The following is a 25,388-nucleotide window of genomic DNA, read 5'->3' as shown; positions in this document are numbered from 1 at the left end:
TTCATTATCCTTATTAGTTTCCCATTTATCCAAATTTATCTTTGAAATTTAGAATGGAATATCAAAGGATTGAAAGTGCTTGAAATGGGACATTGTTTTGTAAAAGTACTTGAATATATTAGAATAACAAAATATATCATTATATCTAACTTCCTACTGTTTTTTGTGTCTTGCCCTCCCCCTTCATTTTTCATCTCTTCACAGTCAAGTTGTTCCTCATTTTAGATTATTACAGTATCAATGATTCAGGACCAGTGGGGGACCACAGGGTTTTCTATTTCTGTCTTATATGGACACCATTTACAATGGATTCTTGGGTTTTACAGGTTCAATCAGAAAGTCTGGCCCTTCATTTCCATTCCTCTCCCCCATTATTTCCTCAAAGATCCTATTTCTCACTGCATCTACAGGAGGTGGTTTGGGACTTTCTTCAGAAATAGGCTATAGAACTTGTGGAACCTTCTTATTAAGGATTTTACTTTTGTCTGTTCATTGGGACCACTTAGAGATTTGTCATCCCTGAACTGTTTCCTGTTCATACCAAAAACCTGATGGAGTCTTGCTTAATCCCATATGTTGGTTTTCACTCGCAGGTTGTGGATGGTGAAAGTCAAAAGGTCAGATGCCTACCTACACATTCCCATCTCACAGGAATCCCAGTATTTCAACTATTTTGTTCATCAGGAGCATGTTTATCAGTTTCAGGCTCTACCATTTGGCCTGGCCTCAGCTCCTTATGCTTTCTGCTAAGTAGCCAAGTTGTTTGTTCAACTGCTTCTTGCCCGAGGCTTTCATTTCCACCATTACATGAACTACTGGTTGTCTTTGAGTTCCTCTCAGATCGATTCTGCTGTTCATACTCAGCCTCTTCTTCAAGAGGCTGCCAGAGTGGGTTGGCTCTTCAAGTTGGAGAAGTCTCTTCTCACACCTACACAATATCTGATTCATCTGGATATGTTTTTATCAATCTCTCTGTCAGTGTGGCCTAGCCTTGTCCCCTTTGTTTACAAGCTATGGAACACCTTTGTTTGCAGTCTGTTGACTTCTCTTGCTGCATGAGAGACCCCATCTCTTTTGAAGACATGAACTTTTCTTGTAGATGGATCATGGACACTTGTCATCCTGAGTAATCATACCACTCAGTTAAGCATAGGACAGTGGCACTCTGTGGGTATCAATAGAATATACCACTTTTTACTGCAAACCTGTTCCAGATACCACTAAGTTTTGGTTGTACCACTGTGCCTTTTCCCACCATTGCATTCCTCCTTCCTGTCATCTTCTGGATGTACATTCTTGTTGAGTCTGGTATTGGTTGGAGACAGTCTTGTCATAATTAGAATCATGAGTCAATGGCATAATGTTCTTCCTGCCATGGACCCGATGTATAATTCCAGGTACTGCCAGGTTTTGAATGAGGTATTCCACCACATTACAACTATATTATCAGGCCACAATTATTTACAGTAAATGTCTGTGACTTGTTGGTGAAAATTGTCAACAATAAATAGACAGCACACAATCCACTTCAAAAACTTGTTATTGTTTATCATAGTCATATCTAAAGTTTTAAGTAATTTTCTTTCTTTTCAAAAGTCCATACAGACTAGTTCAGTTTCTACAAAATTCAGTTTTCTTGACTCTGTTTCTTACTGAACAATCTGCAATAAATTCAAAAACATTACACTTTGTTTTACTACAGTTGTATCCATAATTTTAAATAATTGTCTCCATTTCATCAAAGTCAACACAAATGGGTTCAATTACATTAGAACAACCTTTGACTAGACAAATTATTCTCCATATATTTGTTAAACTGTGAAACTCACTTTAAAATATCCACCATTACAAATACAAGGTCTAACTTCATTTTTACTAACCTTTTTTCTAACTTCTTTAGAAATTGCCCCTCATGGTTAAAGTGTCAACAATTCAGTCCTGATCTGTTTAATTAGCTTTCTTCTATAAGTATGTATTTATAATGCATGACAGAATAATCCAGAAATCTGTAGCCCTATAGTGACAACAATATAACTCCAAACTAGAAAACATTTAGAAACCTTGAGTAAGATGGCATCTCAGTAATGTTACTAAAACCTATTACAAAATGAAACTACTTGCACAATGTGCAACTCATGCAGTTACATAATGGAACTTGTCACATATCTCGCTTTCAAAATAGTTAACTTTTAACACTTGTTATGAAAACTGAATAATAACTCTTATTCAGCTTTCAAAATAATTAACTTTTAAAACTTGCTATGAAAACTGAATAATAACTCTTACACTAAAGTCTTGTGTATCCAACAATAAGCCCTCTTCAAGAAAAATATTTACAATATCTTTTTTTCATTTTATAGAAAGACTGTTCTCAGTACATACACTAAGTTTCCTCATAATTTGCATCAACATCTGTAGTTTCTTTGTTGGTCTCTCTTCACACAGAGCCTCTGGTTAGGTACCACCTTGACAAGATCCATTGTTTTTGTCTTTATCTTGTGTTGCCTGAGGTCTGGATCTATCTTTATTCTAACTAGCACAGTAGCTCTTCTTGTCAGTCAGTTACAATGATACCTTTGTAGATTTCATCTCCATCCAGAAGTTTAGTGTTTAGCACGTCTTCAATTCTCCATAAGAAATTCACTGTCTTAAGATTCTGCATCTATGACTTACATACTGCAGTTTACCCCTTAGGCTGAGGCATTCCTCTTACCTTCCATCATTCAGAAACAGTTCTAAGCAGTCAGGTGCTAGTTGGAGGTGGTTCAGTTAATTAAGTCCTCACATGTGTTCTGGCAGATACTACTGCATACTGAATGAAAAAATGTCCAATACTGCCAGATTTTGGACTGAAGATGCACCTCATGTTTGTGGTCACATGTCCTACCATCTGCTGGATGTCAGTCTTTAACAGCCAGTGTCCTAACCCCTACTGGATGTGAATTCCCAACAGACAGGGTCCAACACCTGGTAGAATCTGAAATTGTATATAAGTTCCATGATAAGCAGAGGCCTGTTCACTACAAAATGGGAATTTATAGGGAAGACAAACTTCCATACCAAAATCTGTTCACACTTGTATGCATTTCCTACCAATTAACACCAGATTCACCATGAAGTGACAACTATCAGATTTTAGGTAGGTGGATAACCCTGGTAGGATGTTATCTGTGGTCCAAAACCTGGCAGCATTGGGTATGTTTCTTCCAATCCTCAGTAGAAGGAGAATGCCTAATTACACACAAGTGGGAATGTACATGTTGCATCCAGCACCAGATATGTTGGGAATAGCAGATGGTGGGACACTGTCTATTGGGAACTTTACATCCAGCAAGAATTTTGTAATATCCTAGTCACTCAACACCTAGTGGTCTCATTAATCAGTGTTATGTATTATCCACGTTTTTCCACTCTTTTTGTTCATGACACAGTCATTAAAAAGTTTGAAGTGTACCAGAAACAGTGGTGCAGTCTCTCACTGAGGTATGAAATTTTGTTTTATTGGTTCCACACCTCTTGATCTCTCTCTGTGTGCCTTGTAAAGGAAAGTCACTTTTTCACTCACCTTAAAACCATTCAGTGTAGGATTCCAACTATTTTTTAAGTGGAGCTAAGATATTGCATTGGAAGTTAACGTTTTCTTAAACTGAAAATGTACCTGTTATTGGTGAGATAATTCTTAGTATTAACAGTGATGGGACTACCAGCCTTCAATCATTGTTGCTTTTGACTTTTGGATATATCATTCTATATCAACACTGATGCCAGCCTCAAGAGCTGTACTTACTTTTCATTTAAATATGTAGATTTTTTGGACTAAAACTATTTTTAAGATTCACATAAAGGTTTGTATTTTTAAGAAAATGTAGAAATTTATCAATTTATAAAATGTACTCTGGTAACTTTTTTTAAATTTCTAATAACAAAAAGTTTTGGTTCTGTGACTATAAGGCTCAGCTTCGGGCCTTTGTTCCATTGATGTTAAAGTATTCTACTGGAAGAGGAAAGCCAGGTTGGGGCAAGGATTCCACTCGTCCTGTCTGGTGGCCAAAAGACCTACCCTGGGCTAATGTACGGAGTGATGCTCGATCAGAAGAAGAAAAACAAAAGGTACGTATATAATAATAGAGTGTAGCACTGAACTGAAGAACTCTATGTCAGCTGTTTAATACTTTTCTTGTTATTTTATGTTCAACCGATAACTGTCACCAGTAGCTTGTTGTTTTATTCTTCTTGTTTTAAGAATTAAAGAAAAAAAAATTTTGAATTTGGCATTGAATGTTCGACATTTTTTAGCTTTTACAGTAGTGTAGAGAGAAGACTGTGAAAGAGGGTTTGATAGAGAGAAGTGTAGACTGTGAAAGAGCATTTGATAGAGAAAAGTGTAGACTGTGAAAGAGCGTTTGATAGAGAAAAGTGTAGACTGTGAAAGAGCATTTGATAGAGAGAGGAGTGTAGACTGTGAAAGAGCATTTGATAGAGAGAAGTGTAGACTGTGAAAGAGCGATTGACAGAGAGGAGTGTAGACTGTGAAAAGCGTTGATAGAGACTATGGAGTGAAAAGACTAATAATGAAAAAAAGAAGAGTTGACAGAGAGGAGTGTAGACTAATGAAAGAACATTTGATAGAGAGAAGTGTAGAGAAAGAATGAAAAGAAGCGTTGACAGAAGAAGAGAGACTATGAAACGTTTAGAGAGAAGAGTGTAGACCGTGAAAAAAAGAAAGCGACTTGACAGAGAGAGTGTAGACTATAAGCAGAACAGTAATGAAAGACGTTTAACAGAAGAGATAGACTAATGAGAAGTGTAGACAGAATGAAAAGAAAGCTTTGACAGAGGAGATATGAGCGTTGTAGACTGTGAAAGAGCGTTTGACAGAGAGGAGTGTAGACTGTGAAAGAGCGTTTGACAGAGAGGAGTGTAGACTGTGAAAGAGCGTTTGACAGAGAGGAGTGTAGACTGTGAAAGAGCGTTCGACAGAGAGGAGTGTAGACTGTGAAAGAGCGTTCGACAGAGAGGAGTGTAGACTGTGAAAGAGCGTTCGACAGAGAGGAGTGTACTATGAAAACGACAGAAGGAGAAATGAAAGCGTTCGACAGAGAGGAGTGTAGACTAATGAAAAAGCGTTCGACAGAGAGGAGACCGTGACAAGAGAGGAGTGTAGACTGAAAAGCGTTCAGAAGGAGTGTAGAACTATGAAAAGCGTTCGACAGAGAGGAGTGTAGACTATGAAAGAGCTCAAACAGAAAGATGAACTATGAAAGAGCGTTCGACAGAGAGGAGTGCAGAGACTCGACAGAAGGAGTGATGAAAGAGCGTTCGACAGAGAGGAGTGTAGACTGTGAAAGAGCGTTTGACAGAGAGGAGTGTAGACTGTGAAAGACGTTAACAGAGAGAGTATGATGAAAAACGTTGACAGAAGGAGTGTAGACTATGAAAAGCGTTGACAGAGAGAGGAGACTATGAAAAGCGTTGACAAGAAGGTGAAACTAGAAAAAGCGTTTGACACAGAGACTATGAAAGTGTAGAGACTGTGAAAGAGCATTTGACAGAGAGGAGTGTAGATTGTAGAACAGTGTTTAACAGAGAGGAGTGTAGACTGTGGAACAGTGTTTGACAGAGGGGAGTGTAGACTGTGGAACAGTATTTGACAGAATAATAATCCTTGAGAACGAGAAAACCCACTTGTAGAGAAAAATATACATCTAAAAATGGCTGGTATGGGTAGAGAAAACTCTATGTAGAGGAGTGAATGATGTTTTGACTTTCAGTGTTTGACAGAGAGGAGTGTAGACTGTGGAACAGTATTTGATGATTCAGAGGAGTGTAGACTGTGGAACAGTATTTGATGATAGAGAGGTGTAGACTGGAAAATGACAGCAGGATTTCAGAAGGAACTTATACCTACAAGAAACACATCAGCGTACAATAGTGTTCAGGAAGTTAGAGTTGTATTAGGATGAATTGAGTTATAATGGGCCTATTGTGTCGAGCAACAAATTTAACCCCATGGCTTCTGCAGATTAGGAACTGTTAGAGGGAAATAAAACAGAAAAGAATGTGGGTGATAAGGAGGTTATAGTTAATGGTGGTTCATTGACAATGTGTATGTCGATAGAATAACTTGGGGGGTAACTAAGGAGAATAGAATCAGATTATGTTACCTTGGGACACAGTTGGAGGATATAACTGACAGGGAAGTAGCAGAGATGCACTTTTAGGGGTGCACGTGGTGGCTAATGATGTAGGTCAGAGAAGGTAATTAATAAGTACTATGGGTTGATAAAGGTATTTAATGCAAAGGTAATAATATAATTTTGTCAGGGGTACTGCCCAGAATTAACTGTGGAGATGATGTTATACTGTATCACTAGAGCTAAATGTTAGGCTTAGGTTAGTATGTAAGGATAAGCAGATTGGCTGGTTATACCATCAGTTCATTGGAAGAAGGGAGCTTTTTGAAATGGATGGTTTGCATTTAAATAAGATAGGGGCAGGCTTGTTTGCTACAGTTAATTCAGCTGTAAGGGAAGTTTTAAACTAGGACTAAACATTGGTGAGAACCAGGAAAAACTAAATGCATAAAGAATGAAAAGAAACATTTAGCATGGGAAATTAGTGCAGAAGTAGTAATAATGATAGGCTTAATTGTTATCAAGGTAACTAGAAGTATAAGAAAAAATGCAGATGACTTATAGGAATAGAGGATTTTGATATAATTGGAGTAACTAAAATATGGTTAAATGTAGATGATTTTGATGATAGAAATCTCTTTGAAAAACAAAGTTACAACCTGTTTAATAAGAATAGAGTATTAAAGAGTGGGTGGGTAGCTTTATATGTAAAATGTGAGTTACATCCTGTTGAAGTTGATGATATCAAAGATAATATTTGGGATATTGAATCCATTTGTATTTCAGTTAGTGGATATAAGAGTTTTGAAAAAGCTTATAGTATGAATTTGTTATAGACCACCAAGTGATAGTAATAATGTAACAATGAGATTAAGATTTCAGCTGTTAATGAAGTTATAATTATGGGTGATTTTCATTTCAGACATATTAAGAGAAAGCCATGAGAGAGAGAGGTTTTTGGAAACTGTTCAGGATGGTTTTCTTCACCAACTAGTCAAAGAACCTACTAGAAACAATGTTATTTTAGATTTATTGTTAACTTCAAATATAGAAATGATTAAGAGGGTGGAAATTAAAGAACATCTGGATGAAAATGGTAATTGTTGCTCCATTAGGTTCAGTGTTTTGCTCATTTTGATTTACATCATTGATATATATGAAGGAATAGCCAATAAGTTAGCTAAATTTACAGATGATATCAAGTTCTTGGATGTTACTGGCTGTGAAGAGGATGTTACTGATTTACAGAAGGGTTCAGATCATTTACTGAGTTGGGTAAATAAATGGAAGACGGGTTTGAATTATAATAAATGCAAGATAACAAATGTGGGTTATCATAATTTTATAGGATAGAGCAGTAGGTCCCGTATTGTCCCAGTAATGTATGGTGTAAAATATTTTATAATGATAATAAGGCTTAAATTCTTATTAAGTTTATTTTAGGTGCATTATGATTTCAACACTTTGAAATATTAGTACTTTTTTTTTTAACTTCTTGACCGTGTTTTTAAGTAACAAAGTTTAGATAGAATGTTTTTATGGCCAAGGTATCGTGGACTCATGCTCTAAGACAAATAGTCATCAACTGTTATAAGTATCATGGTCGAGAAGATCTTTTACCAACTTTCACTGAGGAAGTAGATAATAAGAAAATAATCGATGAAAGTCAGAAAACTTCGCAGGCTCCTGCCATGTCTGTGGATAGGTCACTAACTGGATCAGCTAGGGTGAGTTTAACTCTTCTTTCAGCAGCATTTTCTGCTCATTTGTAACATACAAATGTCATCTTTTATCTTTTCTAAAAATGTTGTTATCATTGATACAAATATTTTATGTAACTGTTTATTTTAATAAAGAAAATCAATAATAATATTTGAAAACTTGTAAGGATAAATGTATTGTTTTTAAAAAAATAATTCAAGTGGCTTACAAAACCTGGGTGGCTGTTTTACTCTGAATATCAAGAAGAAATATAGTAGAGTATACAAAAATAAATGTGGTGTGAGTGTAATGATTGGTTGACCTGATTACATGCTTTACTCTTATAGACTTCATTACCCATTTGATATTTAGCAAGAGAGTGTTTTTAATATAATTGTAATAGCTTTCATCTGTTGAGGCTTGTTTTCTATTGAATGTTTACATAGTGTCATCAGAACTTTCTTTGTGTAATATTTTTATTGATTACACTTCAAGGAAGTATTTTGTTGAAACCTTGTTTCAAAAATATAATTTGTAGTGAGTCATGAAAGGTTTGGGGCCTAATTAGGGTTTATTATCTTCACAATGCTGTAAGTTGTAGGTTGTGCAGCACTGTATGTGTCTTTGCTTTAGAAATGTTCACACTAAATTATTACTGCCAACAACTGTCTTTAATAACAAGTAAGTATTTAGATCACTTGATTTGGGGGCCAATTGAAAGTGCACATGTTATGTGTAATGATATTTCTCGTGGTATGATGAAACTTTTAAAAAAATCAAGTTATTGCTTACTAGATTTTTTTGGATTACACTTTTATCAGGACATCATATTCATACCATATCGATTGATAAGTTATTACCATTTATCTTTTAAATAAGTGTTGTCTCAGCTTGCACTAAGCTGATGGCCTACTTTGTATTCAGTGAGAAGTACATAAGCACTTTTAATAATTACCAGTGCTTCACTATGTTTGATTTACTTTCGACTATTTGAATATGTTCTCTGCTATTTCTTGATTAGGGTTCATTACTTTCACCAAATTACTGTTTAGTTATAACCACAGTGCAATCTGTTGAATTGAGTAAGTTACATGTGCAGTTCTCTGCCATGTTACATTTCTTACTTAAAAAGAATACATTTTGTTTAACTTAATCATTTGATTTTTGAATTGGCATGTAAGACTGTGGGGATTGTAAGCTTGCATGTGTTTCCTGGATCATGGTAAAGGAAAGGTATTTGATCACAGAAAACTGAAGGAATATTACAAAAATGAATCAAAAGCACAAAAAAGTGTTAGCATGGTTATATGTAAATATAGAGAAAGTGTCATCTAGTGGACAAATTAGGAAATATATATTATTTTCATTTCTAATTAGTCCATGAAGGGATATGTTCGGGTAGAAAGTTAAAAAAACATAAACAGAAATATCACACTATTTTAAACATACAAAACAATATTTCTTCCCACATTATACACATACACACAAACATTATAGAAAATTAACTCTTAACGATAGAATTTATGCTTTTTGGACAGATGGGGTGCAGGCAGACAGTTAGTGCGTTTCAAAAGCTGCTGAAAATAATACATCTGTATTGAAAAGTATACATGAGTAATTTATAACTGAAGGAAATAAACTAAGCACAATATATTCTGTGGTGGGCTATTTAATGGTTACAGTCAATTACTTCATGTCTTGTAAACTAGTGAAAACATATTTTTAGTATTTCCTCTTTTTTTGTTGTTTTTGTTTAATCCAATAATTTATTAATATAAGTTCTGGTAATTTCTGTTGTCACAGAAATAATCAATTGATAGAAAATACCATTTCTAATTATTTATGTGTTTGATTATTCCAACAGTTGATTAGTTAATGAAAATTACAATTCATAGTTACTCCACCTATTCAAGTAACTTCAATATTATTGCCAAACTCACTTCTCCTGTTCAATAAAGCTCCGTTCTCACTTTCCAGTGTCTTTTATTCTTCTTCTCTTTCTTGTATGTATGTATGAAGCTTTGAGGAACATAATACTCATCAATTAAAGAAATACCACTATCATCCAGGTATACATACTATGTTATATCAGTTAACTTTCTCTTCAATTTTCAAAAATAAGACAAAAAAAACCTTAATTTTAATGTTGTTATGAGGTTGTGTGCTATAAGTTTGACCTGTCTTTGCCAGCAGTAAATTTGAGTTCATAAATAAATGAAGTACCTACAAGACTCCATATGACATGATCTTTAAATTATGAATGCAGTAGTGTCCTAATAATACTGTGGTGATATTTACAAGCCCCAGGTATTGGTGTTACTGGCTACAATAGTTGGTAGAAGTTGGTGTTTACTATCTATAATAGTTGGTAGAAGGTAGTGTTTGCTATCTACAGTAGTTGGTAGAAGGTAGTGTTTGCTACCTACAGTAGTTGGTAGAATGTAGTGTTTGCTATCTGCAGTAGTTGGTAGAATGTAGTGTTTGCTATCTGCAGTAGTTGGTAGAAGGTAGTGTTTGCTATCTACAGTAGTTGGTAGAAGGTAGTGTCTGCTAGATACCTTCCTTCTAGCCTGTCACTTAAATAATAAAGCTAACATAAATAATGCTCATATAATTTTATTCAAAACCATAAATATCCATTTTTGTGTGTTTGTGTTATCCTGGGGGAATTCAACATGGGATGTAGAAAAGTACATTCAAGTGTAGAATACTAAAACCTTTTACCACTAACCTAAGAAAACCAGCTTTTTATCTGGAATGTGAGTGTACGATCTTTACATATATTCAGTTGAGAAAACTGAAAAAACCGAACACAAGCTTTGTGGTTCAATACAAGATGGCCTAAAACCTGTAATGAACAAATCTTACTGAACCTACCATTATTATAGGTTATTAACTTGTATGTATTTGTGATTTTTAGTATAGCATAGAAATAATACTTTAGTGTAAACACTCAACATAAAATGTGTAATCCTTAGAAAGACAAACCAGTTTAGGTTTATTTATAATTTAAGTTATATTTATCAGAGACAATGTTGAATTAAATTTTCTCAGTATCAAAGACTTTTTTTGTGTTGTCAACTGAAAGATCTGTATAAGTGATAAGGAGGTAAATATCTGGTATAAGATGTTCCTTTTTACTGAAATCTAAACCCATGGTGAAAAACTAAAAGATTTTGTTGGACTAACTGTCAGTGAGAACTTTCAATACTATGGTTTTTTTGCAGCTGTGAAGTATTGATAACTGTCTGGACTCTGTTACTTTTAGAGTATTGTTTTAATAGTGTGTGGTGTTTTGTGCGTGACTTTTTAGAGTTTATACACACAGTCTTTGGCAGCCCACTACACTCCAGCAGTGGTTCAGACTATTAGCAACCCTGATGGAACAGTTTCAATTATACATATTGATCCAGGTAGTGCTGTCATTACTTTACCAGATGGAACACAAGCTCAGGTTCGGACTGTTAATGAAGTAAGTTCTTTTCTTATTTCATTTTGAAAAAACAACAGCATTTAAAGAAAGAATAACCATAATTATAAATTATTTTTCTCGTATAATATCCTAGAGTTAGAGTTCCTCAAAATTAAATTTTGTTTCAGATCTTATGAGGCCATGAATATATTATACAAGTAACAATCAAACCTTCCTATTCAGTCTGAAAAGAGTTAGTGACATTGGTTATCTGCCTTCCTTCTGACTTCTCCCAAAGGTGTACAGCTAGTGCAGGTAGCCCTTGTGTAATTTTGTGGAAATTAAAACAAATGCACTTTGCAATTAGTATAAAGTAGACAATGGCATTTAGGTCTAGATAACATGTAACATTTCAAACACTTTTAATGGTTTTCTTTACATCATACTGAAATGTGTGTTGTACTTTGGCTTTGCTTTTGAATATAAAATTTCTTTACAGAAAGAATTATAATGTGTTTGTATGTTAATTCTTTCATTTCAGTTCTTTCCTTACATTTTGTTGCTTTTGAGACAGTTCTTTTTATATGTTTACTTCTGTATTTTATGTTCAGCAGAATAACATTATTTGTTATTATTATTACGTAAACACAGAGGAATGTATGTTCATACTTAGTGTCAGTTATTTATTTTGTCTCAACTCATAAATACAAATTTTCTACTCAGTTGATAACACAGAAACTATTCTCTTTACAGCATGTTTAGGATTTTTTTGCACCTTGTTTTAGTAATTAATATGAGTAAAGAATTTCATTAAACAGTATTTGTACATATTTATAAATTTTCTAGCAAGAATACATAAGTGATTTGAATATTTTTCCATGCACTTTAAGTGTTTTTAAATTACAGAAAAGGTTTTACGTCGGGGGGAGGGGAGCCTTGCAGAATTTCTTAATAAAGGTGTTTAAGAATTTAAAAAACAACAAGAAATAAAAAATATATAATTTTTTCATAATAGTTTGCAAAGTTTTGAATTTTTGTTCTGAGTTTTGTATGAGTGGTATAAAAACATTTAAGATCAATGTTTTCATTAAGTACTGTAAATTATTTTTCAACTTTTAAAAGCATGGGAAATTACTTTCATAAGACACGATACTGGAAAGCCATTCTGATAAGAGATCAAGGAAGAGTTGTTATTTTTTTTCTTATGCAAAAAGTTTGATTTATCAACAAATTTATCTGTTTGAAATCTAAAGTCCATTCATATTTTTGGTATGGTTATCTCTCCTATACAGTGGTTTTTAATAGCTACAAATTCATTGAAGACACTTTGAGCTAATGTGTGTTTTACTCACTGGGATAACTTTCTCATACATGCTTACGGCTAGCTCATTGGCAAGATCTCTACCATAGTGTCGTGTATCACTTAAAAATGCAAATTCTAAATTGGTACTTAACAGCAGTTTTGAAGAGTTTGGACTTTCTACATTAACTGTTCTAGTTACCGTTCAGTTCTCACTGAAACATGGAATTTCATTTCAGTCCTTCACATTGACAATGTTTTTGAAGTTTTTACTGTTTAAATGACACCTTGAGTTGTACTGTTTTTCATATTGAAAATTTTCACTAAGGGTGTGTATTTAGTTAATGGAAAAGCACTGTGTATCGCTACTTATTGTTACATTAAACACCTTGTTACAATCCTACAACACCTCATGAGTTTCCAGTGTAGTCTGTTGGATTTGGCTCATCAGATGTAAATTAACTGTCTTCAACCTGAAACATCATAGGTGGATACATCACTAGCACAGGTAAGTTAACACAGTAAGTAGTACATAAGATGTTCTACTGTTACCAACCTAGAACATCATGGGTGGATACATCACTAGCACATGGATGTTAACAGAGTAAGTATTAATTTAGATGTTCTTGTGGGTTATGTAATAATAGCAGAATAATTTGTTGTGTAATTTATTATTTATCAGTGATACAAGTCATGCTACAAGGGATTTTATCCTTTAGGCACTTTGTTTTATGAATAGTCTTACTGTAATGAGCTGTAAAAAACAGTCTTGCATGTAGTCTGCAGTATACTATTTTCAAGGTGAAACACTTGAAAAAAAGACGACATTTCCATGGTCTCAGTGAAGCACAGTAACCTGTTCCAACTACAATTTTGATTTCTACAAGTTTATCAAAAAGCATTTATGTCCTTGAAGCAACAAGTGCATTTGCTACACTACTGCTGGGAATAGTATGACGTAATGTATTTTTATAGGCCTTCTTGATATTATACTTTCTCATTGGCTGCACAACAGCCAACTATGTGTCTAGACTCCTGATTTAGTTGATTTTCTTAGGAATGAGGGGAAGATGAATCTCAACTTATTTTCATTTTAATTCACTGTTTCTGTAATAATGCCACTAATATTAATTAAAGTGTTTTACTGACCCAGTACAAAACTATAATAATGAGCACTTCAACCATACCTCATATGTCACTGCTGTTGGTCCAATGAGCTAAGGCAACATGCAAAAGGCCCCATCAGTAACTTGAAATATTAAAAGTTTTATGCTAATAACCTATATTGTGTTAGGCTAGAGACTTATGTGGTTTAATATCAAAATAACATTGATCACAAAACTGTTAGAATTTCTATATAATCTAGGATACATTGATTTATAATGGACACAAAAGTCCATTTAATATATTCCAGAATGCCTTGAAAGTAAAAGAAGTTTATGTTGGGTTTTATTTTCACACATGATCAAACATTTGCTGTTTTCTTTCTTTCTTTTTGTAGTAGTGTATGTTGGTTTTTGTTTTCACACAGAATAAACATTTTGTTTTGTTTTTTTCTTCCTTTTTGTAGTAGTTTGTGTTGGTTTTTGGTTTTACACAGGATCAAAAATGTGTCGTTGTTTCCTTCTGGGATTGGATTTTAGATCTTCTTAGAAAGACGGGAGTATTGTCAATTTTACCCCCATTGTGATGTGGATCAACTATATAAATTATTTTTCATTTTCTCAGCAGTATCGCTAACTCTAGCTGTGTAAAATCATGCATATTTAAAGATCTTGTTTAATATTAAGGAATGTAAATATGCACATGGTTTTTTGATATGCACAATTTCACATCTTTTTTTTTTTCACTTATAATCAGTGATGACGAGAAACCCACTTGTTGAGAAATTTATATGCAAAAACGGCTCGTTTGGGCTGAGAAAACACTTTTACATAGAAGAGCGAACAACGTTTCGACCTTCTTCGGTCATCGTCAGGTTCACAAAGAAAGAGGTAACTGACCGGAAGCTGACCACATGTTTGAAAGGGGTTGTGTAACTGTGTGTCGAAATGTAGAGGGCGGTATTAGATGTTTGAATATATAATTTTATTTATTTTATTTTATTAATATAGGTATAAAGGCATTCCTTTATATTGGTTTATTTTGGGTTTAAGTTGTTGTATAAGTAAGGCTTCTTTAATTTTGCGTTTGTTTATGTTTGTTTCTTTATTTAGTATTTGAGTGTTTTCTATGGTTATGTTGTGTTTATTTGACTTGCAGTGTTCGAAAACGTGTGAAGGTGACTTTTTATGTTCTTTGAATCTGGTTTCCATTTTTCTACTTGTTTCTCCAATATAGAAGTCGTGGCAGTTATCACATTGTATTTTATAAATAATGTTGGTGTGATGTTTGTCAGTGTAGTTTTTACATAGTATAGACCTTAGTTTTGTGCCGGGTTTTGAATAAATTTGGTATTAATTGGAATGTCATATTTTGTTACTAATTTTTGCCAAATGTTGGTTATTTGTTTGCTGATGTCAGGAATATATGGTATACAGCAGTATATGGTTTCGTGGTTTTTTGATTCGTGAGCTGTATTTACTTTAGTTGGTTGATTTTGCTTTCTGTCTAGATGTGTGCGTATAATGTTTTCTACGGTTTGTGGAGGAAACTTATTGATGTTGGTGAAGTATTGTTTTATTTTGTCTAATTCATCGTTAATTTTATCTGGTGAGCATAGTTTTATGGCTGTGTTTATTTGGTTTCTTAGTATGTTGAGTTTTTGTTTTGTTTCATGTGCTGAGTCCCAAGGAATGTATAGTCCAGTATGGGTGATTTTTCGGTGGATTTCTGTTTGAAATTGTGTATCAGTTCTTGTAATTTTGAGGTTAAGAAATGATATTTGATTGTTTTCTTCCTGTTCACATGTGAAGTTGATGTTGGGATGTATAGAGTTAATGTGATTGAAAAAATTTAGTATGTGTTCTGTAGATTTGAATCCCGCAACCGTGTCATCTACATATCTGTACCAGTATAGTGGTGGATGTAATGCTGTGTTAATTGCTTGTGTTTCAACTTGTGTCATAAAAATATTGGCTAGAACTGGTGATACTGGGTTGCCCATGCTTAGGCCATTTGTTTGTATATAGTTTTGGTTGTTGAACGTGAAGTTTGTCTTTATCGTGGTGAATTCTTTGAGGGTTGCTAACTGGTTACTGTGAATTTCTATAGTTGGTTTAGGATCTCGGATATAGAGTTGTAAGGCTATCTTGCAGGCTTCAGTGGTTGGAACTTCTGTAAAGAGGGATATAACATCGAAACTGGCCATTAAGGCTTTATGATTAAGTTGATTTAGATTAGACTTGAAATTAAAAGAGTCTTTGATAAATGAGCTGGCTGATGTTACATATTTGGAGAATGCCCATGCTATGTATTTACCAAGGTTGTAATTAAACGATTCATATGTGGACATTATTGGTCGTAATGGACAATCTGGTTTATGAGGTTTGGGGATGCCGTATATTTGCGGTGTGCGTGAGTCGGTTTTACGTAGGTAGGAATAAAGTGTTTGTGAAATTGTGTTGCCTTTTTTTATTTGTAGTAGTAATTTGTTCAGTTGCGTCTCGTGTGTCGTTGTTGGATTTGTGTGTATTGGTTTAAATTTGTTCTTGTCTGATAGGATGTTATTCATTTTTTGGATGTATTCATTCGTGTTCATTATGACTATAGCGTTACCCTTATCTGCTTTTAGAATTTTTATGTTTTTGTCTTGTTTTAGGTTTTTAATGCAATTAATGTCTCTTTTTGTAAGGTTGTTTTTCAGTTTTCTGTTTTGTGAAATTATGTTGATGGTTTTGTGAGAAAATTCTTTGAAAAAATCGTTTAAGATGTTGTTTTTAGGTGTTTCTGGAAAATATAAATTTGTAATTTTACCTAGGAAGTTTGGCTGTTGGATGTCAATAAAATTATCTAAGTTGTCTTCTTTCTGTTGGTTGTTTTTGGTTGTTTCCTTGTTTTTGTTCTCTGTAGAAAGTATCACAAGTCTCCTGGCTAGGTCTTCTAAACATGTTTTGATTTCTATGGTTGGAATGTACCTAGGTGCTATAGCGAAGTTGATTCTTTTGTTAAGTAGTTGTTTCTTGTCTGTGTTTAATTGACGGTCGGATCTGTTAATTATGAGGTTAGTCAACGGTTTGTCGTTTTGGTGTCTTTTCTGTTGTTTGCATCTTAGTTTTTCTAGTTTTTTGTTGTGGCAGATCTTTTTGTCTCTGTCGTTTTTAGTATTGATTTGGTTTATGTTTCGTTGTATAAGTCCGTAAATCTCTGGTTTAATGCAGCATGCCAGTTGATGGTCTAGATTCATTTTTTGTTTTTGTAAGTCATGTAGTTCTTTGTATTTTGTGTTCAACATGGCTTTCAGTAGTTTTTTCTGTAAATTTTGGATAATGTTTGTGTATGTATTAAAATTTTTTGAAAGTTTTACCTTTACAAAATTAGGGGTTAGTTGTTCTTTTCTACATTGTTGAATAAAATAAATGTCATTTCTTCTATTAATAATTCGTTGGTTTAAATTCCTTAGTTTCTTAACGATCGTGTGAGCGTGTACTGTTAATAGTGGTGTACGGTATGCTAGTTCAGACATAATGGTAACAGGTAAGTACAAATACACTGAGAAAAACACAAAAACTTACACTTCTCGTACAGTCGCCGTGATGAAATAATAATCATACCTATATTATGTGCCTTTATACCTATATTAATAAAATAAAATAAATAAAATTATATATTCAAACATCTAATACCGCCCTCTACATTTCGACACACAGTTACACAACCCCTTTCAAACATGTGGTCAGCTTCCGGTCAGTTACCTCTTTCTTTGTGAACCTGACGATGACCGAAGAATGTCGAAACGTTGTTCGCTCTTCTATGTAAAGTGTTTTCTCAGCCCAAACGAGCCGTTTTTGCATATAAATTTTCACTTATAGTTTATTTTTATTTTCCTTTCCTGTTCTTTGTCTCTTGTTATTTGTGCCAGTCTCTCAACTGGTGCCTGCAGGACTTTATTATTATTATTATAATATGGCAACTCCCATACAGACTTGTTTAACTAACCATTTGCACATCCAAATGATGCCACCTTATTTATATATTTTCACAATTCAGGCAACAACAGTTTAAACTTATAAAAATCATCAAACCTTCCCAACTGTGATTTTTTAAAACACAGACAGTATATAATTAACTAAAATATAAAAGTAAGACCTAAATGCAGTTTAGCTGTCTTTCTACCTGCAGCATTTTTAGGTAAAATATAATGTAAATACAGTAGACAACAATGTTAATTACAGTTACTTGTATACTGTGAGGAAAATTGTATACCAATTTCAAGTCAAACTTGATGGATTATGCTGTAAACTGAGCTCTTTATAACAATTATATACTCTTTTATTTACTAACTACATGTACAGTGCTAGCTTATATGGCTAAGAGTGAATTGCTGCTAAGGTCAAGATGTTTCATGTACAGTGCTAGCTCATATAGCTAAGAGTGAATCGCTGGTAAGGTCAAGATGTTTCATGGTGCAAGAATTACATGACGTGAAAACTGTAGTTTTAAGATTTTTTAACGTTTTTTTAAACAAAGGAATTCTGGTGTATTTAACATAAAAATACAAATTATAATATACATTATAATATTTATTTCACTGACTTATATTGTTAATAAATTGGTTTAATTAAATTTTGAATATAATGCAATACCATACACATAAAGGAATTGTAAAACGGTGCCAGAGGACATAGGGTTAATTATATGTAGAAATCTTCCTTCCTTTGTTCTCATGTTGTTTGCATTATATTATTATAACATTATTAAATTTTTTAAATAGTCTTCTCACATATGATAGGCAATTTGCAGGTATATCAATATTACAAAGCATTGTATGTTTGAATTTTTATAGTGTTGTTATTTCAGTTTATACAAAATACAAGTGCTGTGTGTGTGTGTTTTTTCTTATAACAAAGCCATATTAGGCCATCTTCTATGTCCACCAAGGGAATTCAATCCTTTATTTTAGTATTGTAATTCTGAAGACATATCACTGTTCTGCTGGGGGACACAAGTACACTGTGATATTTTAAGATTTTGTTTCTGCACTGTGATCTGTATGTGTTACTTTTACACTGAATTACAGATTCAGGGCTCCTCATCTGAAGAGAACCAGAATGTTCAGTCCCTAACAGAGATTGCAGCAGCATCACATCCCGAAGTGACTAATCAGCACTTCTTACCACTTAATGTCAGTCTTCATGGTGACATGCTAGCAACATTAACTGAAGCAACATTGAACCAAGATGGCCAGATTATTTTTACTGGTGAAGACGGCACTCAAAATGGTAAACTTTATTGGATTCTGTTTCATTAGCATTTGTGACCACTAATGGGGAATACAGATTTTAAAAGATTATCCAAACAACAGTGCTTAAGTTACAATTGGGTAGCCTCAAAACTACATACTCTGGTCAAAGATTAAGAAAAAAAATATTTAATAAATCAGTTTTAATTTGATGGTGGAAAAGCAAGTTGGTCTTAGTGTTTATCAAGTAACTGAATGATAAATACAAAGTTACAATAATAGTAAATTTTACAGTAGTTAAGCTATGCTTTTGATGATTAAGATGGTTTGACCCTAGTGTCAAGTGACCACCAAGTAAGTGTTATGTTCAGGGAAAAAGAAAAATGTAACTTTTACCTAATGATGCTGAGATAATTTGGGTTGAATTATTATATTTATTAAAACTACAACTTTAGGAAATGGGTTTAGTTTAGAACAAGAACATCATATCAGAAATAAGATGGTGTCATGAAATAATGAATATGAAACTGTATAGTTTACTTTTAATTGTGTGTTAATATTACATCTTTATATTATTTTAGTATCGTTATAATTTGCTCTTTTCTGCAGCATTTCCTGTGTCTGGTGTTGTTACCATTCCTGTGTCCATGTACCGAACAGTTGTTTCTAGCATGTCTAATCTAACTGATGGTCAGGTATCGCACCCGGGGTTACACGTTCGAATGGCTAACTTAGGAACAGCAGAGTGCACAGAAACTCAGTCTCTTGGGATTGTTAATACTTCAGAAAGGGCAGAACCTGTTACAGTAACAACGCCAGCAAGTTTAGAAAACAACAATTAAAATTAGTGTTTACAGTTTTTATCCCTTAAAATCTTAGTGTGAGATCTGAGTACAAAACCTTTTTTTGTTAATTTTGAGATGAGCATCATTTATTGGGTTTTCAAAAAATTTGTAAAAATTAACTTGGATTTGAAATAATTTAGAATTTTGAAAACAGAGTTGTCATGCAGGTTTAAATTTGTAAAGTTTTATTTAAACCTTTTACAAAAAGTAGTTTTTTTAACTCTATGTTATGATTACAATATTTAATTCCAGAAGCATTTTTGTTGTACATATCTATACAGATTTTCTGCTTCTATATATTTGTGAAGTTATTTCATTTTGTATACAACAGGAGAACATTTATTTTTAATATTGGAAGGACATTTTATTTGTTTTATGCCAAAAAGTGTTTGGCTTTTTCTTCAGCTCCAAAATAACTTGTTATTACAAGACTGTTGCATTAAGTCTGTGAAATCCTTTCATCACATGCATTATCTTTCATACTTCTTGCATCTCTGAACCAAAAAACGTTTTATTGTTTATCAGTTAGGTTAACTAGAATGCTGCTTGTGTTAGATAAAGACGTTTGTATCTCGCACATAGCTCCATGCACAGATCTCAAACAGACATGTGTTGATAACAAGAAGAGTAACTCTCACATAATGTGTAGCTTTTTTCACAAGCATCTTTTGTTGGCAGTTGTAAAGTTGCTACTAAAGAAATAATTGTTTCACCCCCCGTAATTTATCTTTAGGTGTGACACATGGTCCCCCAATAGTGATTCAAAATAGTCATAGAATTTATATTAATTTAAGACATAACTCTTTCACATAGGTTCCCACCTTGCTATCTGTAATACTGCAGTATATAACTTATATACAGGCCTTGACATCTGTAATACTATGGTATGTTACTTATGTACAGGTTCCCACCTTGACGTCTGTAACACTATGGTATATTACTTACGTACAGGTTCCTACGTTGACGTCTGTAACACTATGGTATATTACTTACGTACAGGTTCCCATGTTGACGTCTGTAACACAATGGTATATTACTTACGTACAGGTTCCCACCTTGACGTCTGTAACACAATGGTATATTACTTACGTACAGGTTCCCACATTGACGTCTGTAACACTATGGTATATTACTTACGTACAGGTTCCTACGTTGACGTCTGTAACACTATGGTATATTACTTACGTACAGGTTCCCACCTTGACGTCTGTAACACAATGGTATATTACTTACATACAGGTTCCCCCATTGACGTCTGTAACACTATGGCATATTACCTACGTATAGGTTTCCACCTTGACGTCCGTAATACTGTGGCATATTACTTACGTACAGGTTCCCACCTTGACGTCCGTAATACTGTGGCATATTACTTACGTACAGGTTCCCACCCTAACGTCCGTAATACTGTGGCATATTACTTACAGGTTCCCACCTTGACGTTTGTAATACTCTGGTATATTACTTATGTACAGGTTCCCACCTTGACGTCTGTAACACTATGGTATATTACTTACGTACAGGTTCCCACGTTGACGTCTGTAACACTATGGTATATTACTTATGTACAGGTTCCCACATTGACGTCTGTAACACTATGGCATATTACTTACGTACAGGTTCCCACCTTGACGTCCGTAATACTGTGGCATATTACTTACATACAGGTTCCCACCTTGACATTTGTAATACTCTGGTATATTACTTATGTACAGGTTCCCACCTTGACGTCTGTAACACTATGGTATATTACTTACGTACAGGTTCCCACCTTGACGTCCGTAATGCTGTGGCATATTACTTACGTACAGGTTCCCACCTTAATGTTTGTAATACTCTGGTATATTACTTATATACAGGTTCCCACCTTGACGTTACTTATTATTGCTGATACTGGACTTTAACACATCTTGAAATTCTTCTTATGTACAGCTTCATTACGTTTATCTTTAAAGGAACATGATTACGAGAAATGTGATTTCTTTAGTTCACGTATTGTCTGACCTCTGTGGCTATGTTATTTATAAGTCGATTGGTACATATGTCAGTAAAGAATTGTTGTATGCAAAGCTGAAATGAAGGGTACATAACATGTTACAACAGTACTTATAATAAAATGAGTTTGTGATTGATATTTTTAATTAACTACCTATTAGCACCAATTAGTGTCACAAAAGTAATGAAATCATTTAAACCAGTATATTTTTATTATTATTACTATTTACCATTATGTCTTCTGAAACATATTTAAAGGGAAAGTTTACAGGCTTATAGCACTAAAATCCAGGGATTCAGTTCCCAGTGGTAGTAGAGAGCACTGTTTGGCTTTTTGCCAAAATTAACAAACACAACTTAACCATCTACTAATGAGTAATGTTTAATCCACCTTTGGGTAAATATATGAGCATACATAATGTAAATAAAAATATACAGATTCACAATAATAATGTGTTAGTGAGCATGATGACAAAGATCCATATTCATTAGTTAAACCTTTAAAGAAACCAAAACATTTTCTTTGATTTGAATTTTCTTTAACCTTAAACAACATGGACCAAATTTATGAGTTTCTGTAATTATTTAGTGTTGAGATGAGGTTTTAGGTTTTATGGACCAGGCAGCAGTTTCTTATAAGTCCAAATGTAAGCAAGAGAAGCCCATTAAACACAGTTAACATGATAATTGCACTGCCTAAATCTAACTTAACACAAGTTACAATATTTTATATGTTGTTGGATAAACTACACACATGATAACTTATATTCTGGATAGCACTTACAAAGGAAGCATGTTTCCTAAGAGGGATTCTTTTTTCCTATCAGATTTGTGTAAGTGTGATTCATAAAAGTTGGAACGAGTTCACAAAAAGTGATACGTTGGATTGTTTTGAATCACTATTAGTTCTTTTACAACTAGTAGACAACCCCGAGTGTTGGACATACATTCTTTTATAACTAATAGACAAACCCCAAGTGTTGGACATAATTATTTTATAACTAATAGACAAACCCCAAGTGTTGGACATACATCTTTTATAACTAGTAAACAACCCCCAAGTGTGGAATGTTCATATTTGTTCACACCATAAAAATGTGAAGTTAAAGGCGGAAACTACATATTCTGCTAGATTACATTTTTAACTGGGTGTGCTTGAGTTCCATCTGACCCTGTAGTGAAGAAACAACGTTACTTTAAGTTCACAAAATGTAACAAGCCTTTAGTAAACTGTACAAATCTGTTGTATATTAAAAAAACCAAATCATTGACAAGGTCGCATTTGCTTGGACTCTTACAAATCAGAGAACAATGTGACGAATAAAATTATCTTTGTCCATCATACACTTTGCATATTGCATTTAGAAAACCTCTGAAATGCACACCTACAGTTTCTTCAGTATTTCTTATGCTGTATCTCATATTCACTCTCCTACCATGACCTGTTCCTGACTGAAATGTTAAGAAATGTGACATTAAATGCAGTTTACCATGCATATTACCACATTCATTTGCACTCTATGAAAGGTTATGGCATATACACTTGGACCCAACCCAAGTATATAGGGTTAAAATAAAAAAATTCTTATTCTTACAACACACACACATCTGACTTTAATATGCAGATAAATTATGTGTGGTGTGAAAACTTGTTATTTTTAATATATTGTTACTCTTATCCTACGTTTATATATACATATATATTACTGTTGCTATTGGTTTGATAGGCCCATCGAACTTTTAACACTTTGAGGGTGCACTATTCATTCAATATATCATTGCTTTAATTACATTTCAGGAACTCTTTGATACAAGTTATATTAAAAAATAACTGTTTACAGTCTCAAACACAGTTCAGAAAGTTTTATTAAATTAACTTCAAATGTTGTAAGAATTATTTTGTTTCAAACTGTCACACTTCATAGTTTCATTAAGTTATTTTTGTTACATGAAAGAAATAACTCAAAAAGAATTAAAACCTAATGAAATTTCCTGTTATTTCACTGATAGTAATATCAGAGAGATGCTGAAGAAACCTAAAAGTTAAAGTTTGATGTACTTAAGGAATTATTAACAACAGTGTTACCACAAATATGAAAATGTTTAATTTCAGCCCTTGAAAATAAAGTGTATGTGAAAGAAAAATGTAAAAGAAGAAATTATATTTTAAGTATATTATCCACAAACAAAAAGTATAAATTCACACCTTTGTTTTGTGGACATGGTTCTCTACTATTTATAAAAGAAAGTAATCCTAGGGAAGGTTTAGACAAAGAGTAATATTTATACCTTTTAAAGCAACTTCAGTGGAACTGAAATTGAAGAGAGTTTAGTGATTGGTGACTCAAAGCAAGTATGAACTACTGTAATCCTGCAAAATCACCTTTGTTGTAAATCTTTCGTAATGTCTTGTAGATGTTTGCTTGTGTGGTCATGTTGTTCTGTTTACTTCAGATATTAAAGAACAAACATTTTACATAAGGTAACTGTATAAGTGAGTAACAGATGTATATTTGTACTTAGAAGTAAAACCCATGTAAGTGTATTTGTATATATTTTCCTTTTTCTTAAATATTTTGTTTTTAAATATAAAATCAAATTATTTTAAAGAAGATATACATATAGATTTAATTTATTCTAAGGTTGAAGACCATGAGTAGATATTTATTTAACAACTTACATCTTTTCATGCACAGTTCCCTACTCATCAGTTTCATTTTTTACTTCATGAAGTGCATGTTTCTAAAATCTACGAGACTGAATTTGTTTGCTCGTATTTCCCAAGGATCATTTGGATAAGAGGGAAAGAAAAGCTTTTTTTTTTTAATTTTGTCAAAAGTAGAACTTCTAAATTTTCCTGTCAAATTTATCTTGAAATATGAAAGGAATTTTCTTTAGTAGTTACATGTTAGTACCACTGTTGTATTCAATGTTTGTGAATACATTTAGTTGATAGACTACCTTGATTTGTTTGTTAATGTTGCAAATAGAATGATGAATAAGTTTTTCAGAATGAAGTTCTGTAGGTAACACAAAAAATTGTTGGTATATAGTCTATGTGTGCATGTTATAAAAAGAAAAATGTTCTTTCCCCATTCTGTTATCAGTAGCCAAAGACTTCATATAAATCCTTATTCCTCAAACTCGGGGCATTAATCATTGGTAACTTGATAAATCTATATTAATAATTATAAATCTGTAAATTGAAGAAATTCAACAGTGTTTCTAATGTTTTCACTTAGATAAGATGTGACAACTGGTAAATAAAAGTTAATATTGGTAATGGAGTGGTGATTTAGTTATTCTTTATTCCATGAAACAAGTTAATAACAAATGTTCACCAACAGAAAGAAGATAAAAACTTAGTTTACCCACATAATACTTTATAAAAAAAAATAATAGTGTAATGTACATTTTCCTCACTCTTTCTGAACTTACGTAAGTTGTGATCTAAACAAACAAAGTTCAGTTCTAATAATAAAACATTCTTCACTCGACACTATTTTTTTTCAGTTTAGTTCTCTCTCTCTTGATGTTTCTAGGACTGCATTTAGTTTACTGTGGAAATCTCACTTTCTTGTTTTGAAAAAAATTAGTTGTTACTCATTGGTTTTGTGAAAAATGTTATGTACAATACAAGAAGTATTGAAAAAGTCATTTT

At 33.2% G+C, this 25,388-nt stretch overlaps 1 protein-coding gene across 10 annotated transcripts in view; it reads left to right on the top strand.

Moving 5' to 3' along the window:
- Positions 1-25,012, top strand: part of LOC143225394 (DNA-binding protein P3A2-like) — a 51,466-nt gene extending 26,454 nt beyond the window's left edge. For 5 of the 10 annotated variants that reach the window (XM_076454710.1, XM_076454716.1, XM_076454713.1 and 2 more), the window contains 5 exons: positions 3,952-4,110; positions 7,682-7,861; positions 11,149-11,307; positions 18,726-18,927; positions 19,497-25,012. In XM_076454710.1, the coding sequence (XP_076310825.1) occupies positions 3,952-4,110; positions 7,682-7,861; positions 11,149-11,307; positions 18,726-18,927; positions 19,497-19,729 (933 nt within the window). In that variant the 3' untranslated portion in view covers positions 19,730-25,012. The remainder of the gene's footprint in view (positions 1-3,951; positions 4,111-7,681; positions 7,862-11,148; positions 11,308-18,725; positions 18,928-19,496) is intronic. The other 5 variants (XM_076454712.1, XM_076454717.1, XM_076454718.1 and 2 more) reach the window with 3 other exon arrangements.
- Positions 25,013-25,388: the final 376 nt, after the last annotated feature.

Source organism: Tachypleus tridentatus, chromosome 9 (genome assembly GCF_004210375.1).
Source record: "Tachypleus tridentatus isolate NWPU-2018 chromosome 9, ASM421037v1, whole genome shotgun sequence".
Classification (NCBI taxonomy): Eukaryota; Metazoa; Arthropoda; class Merostomata; order Xiphosura; family Limulidae; genus Tachypleus; species Tachypleus tridentatus.
The sequence above is the reverse complement of the archived record's forward strand: the minus strand, read 5'-3'. Positions and strand labels throughout refer to the sequence as shown.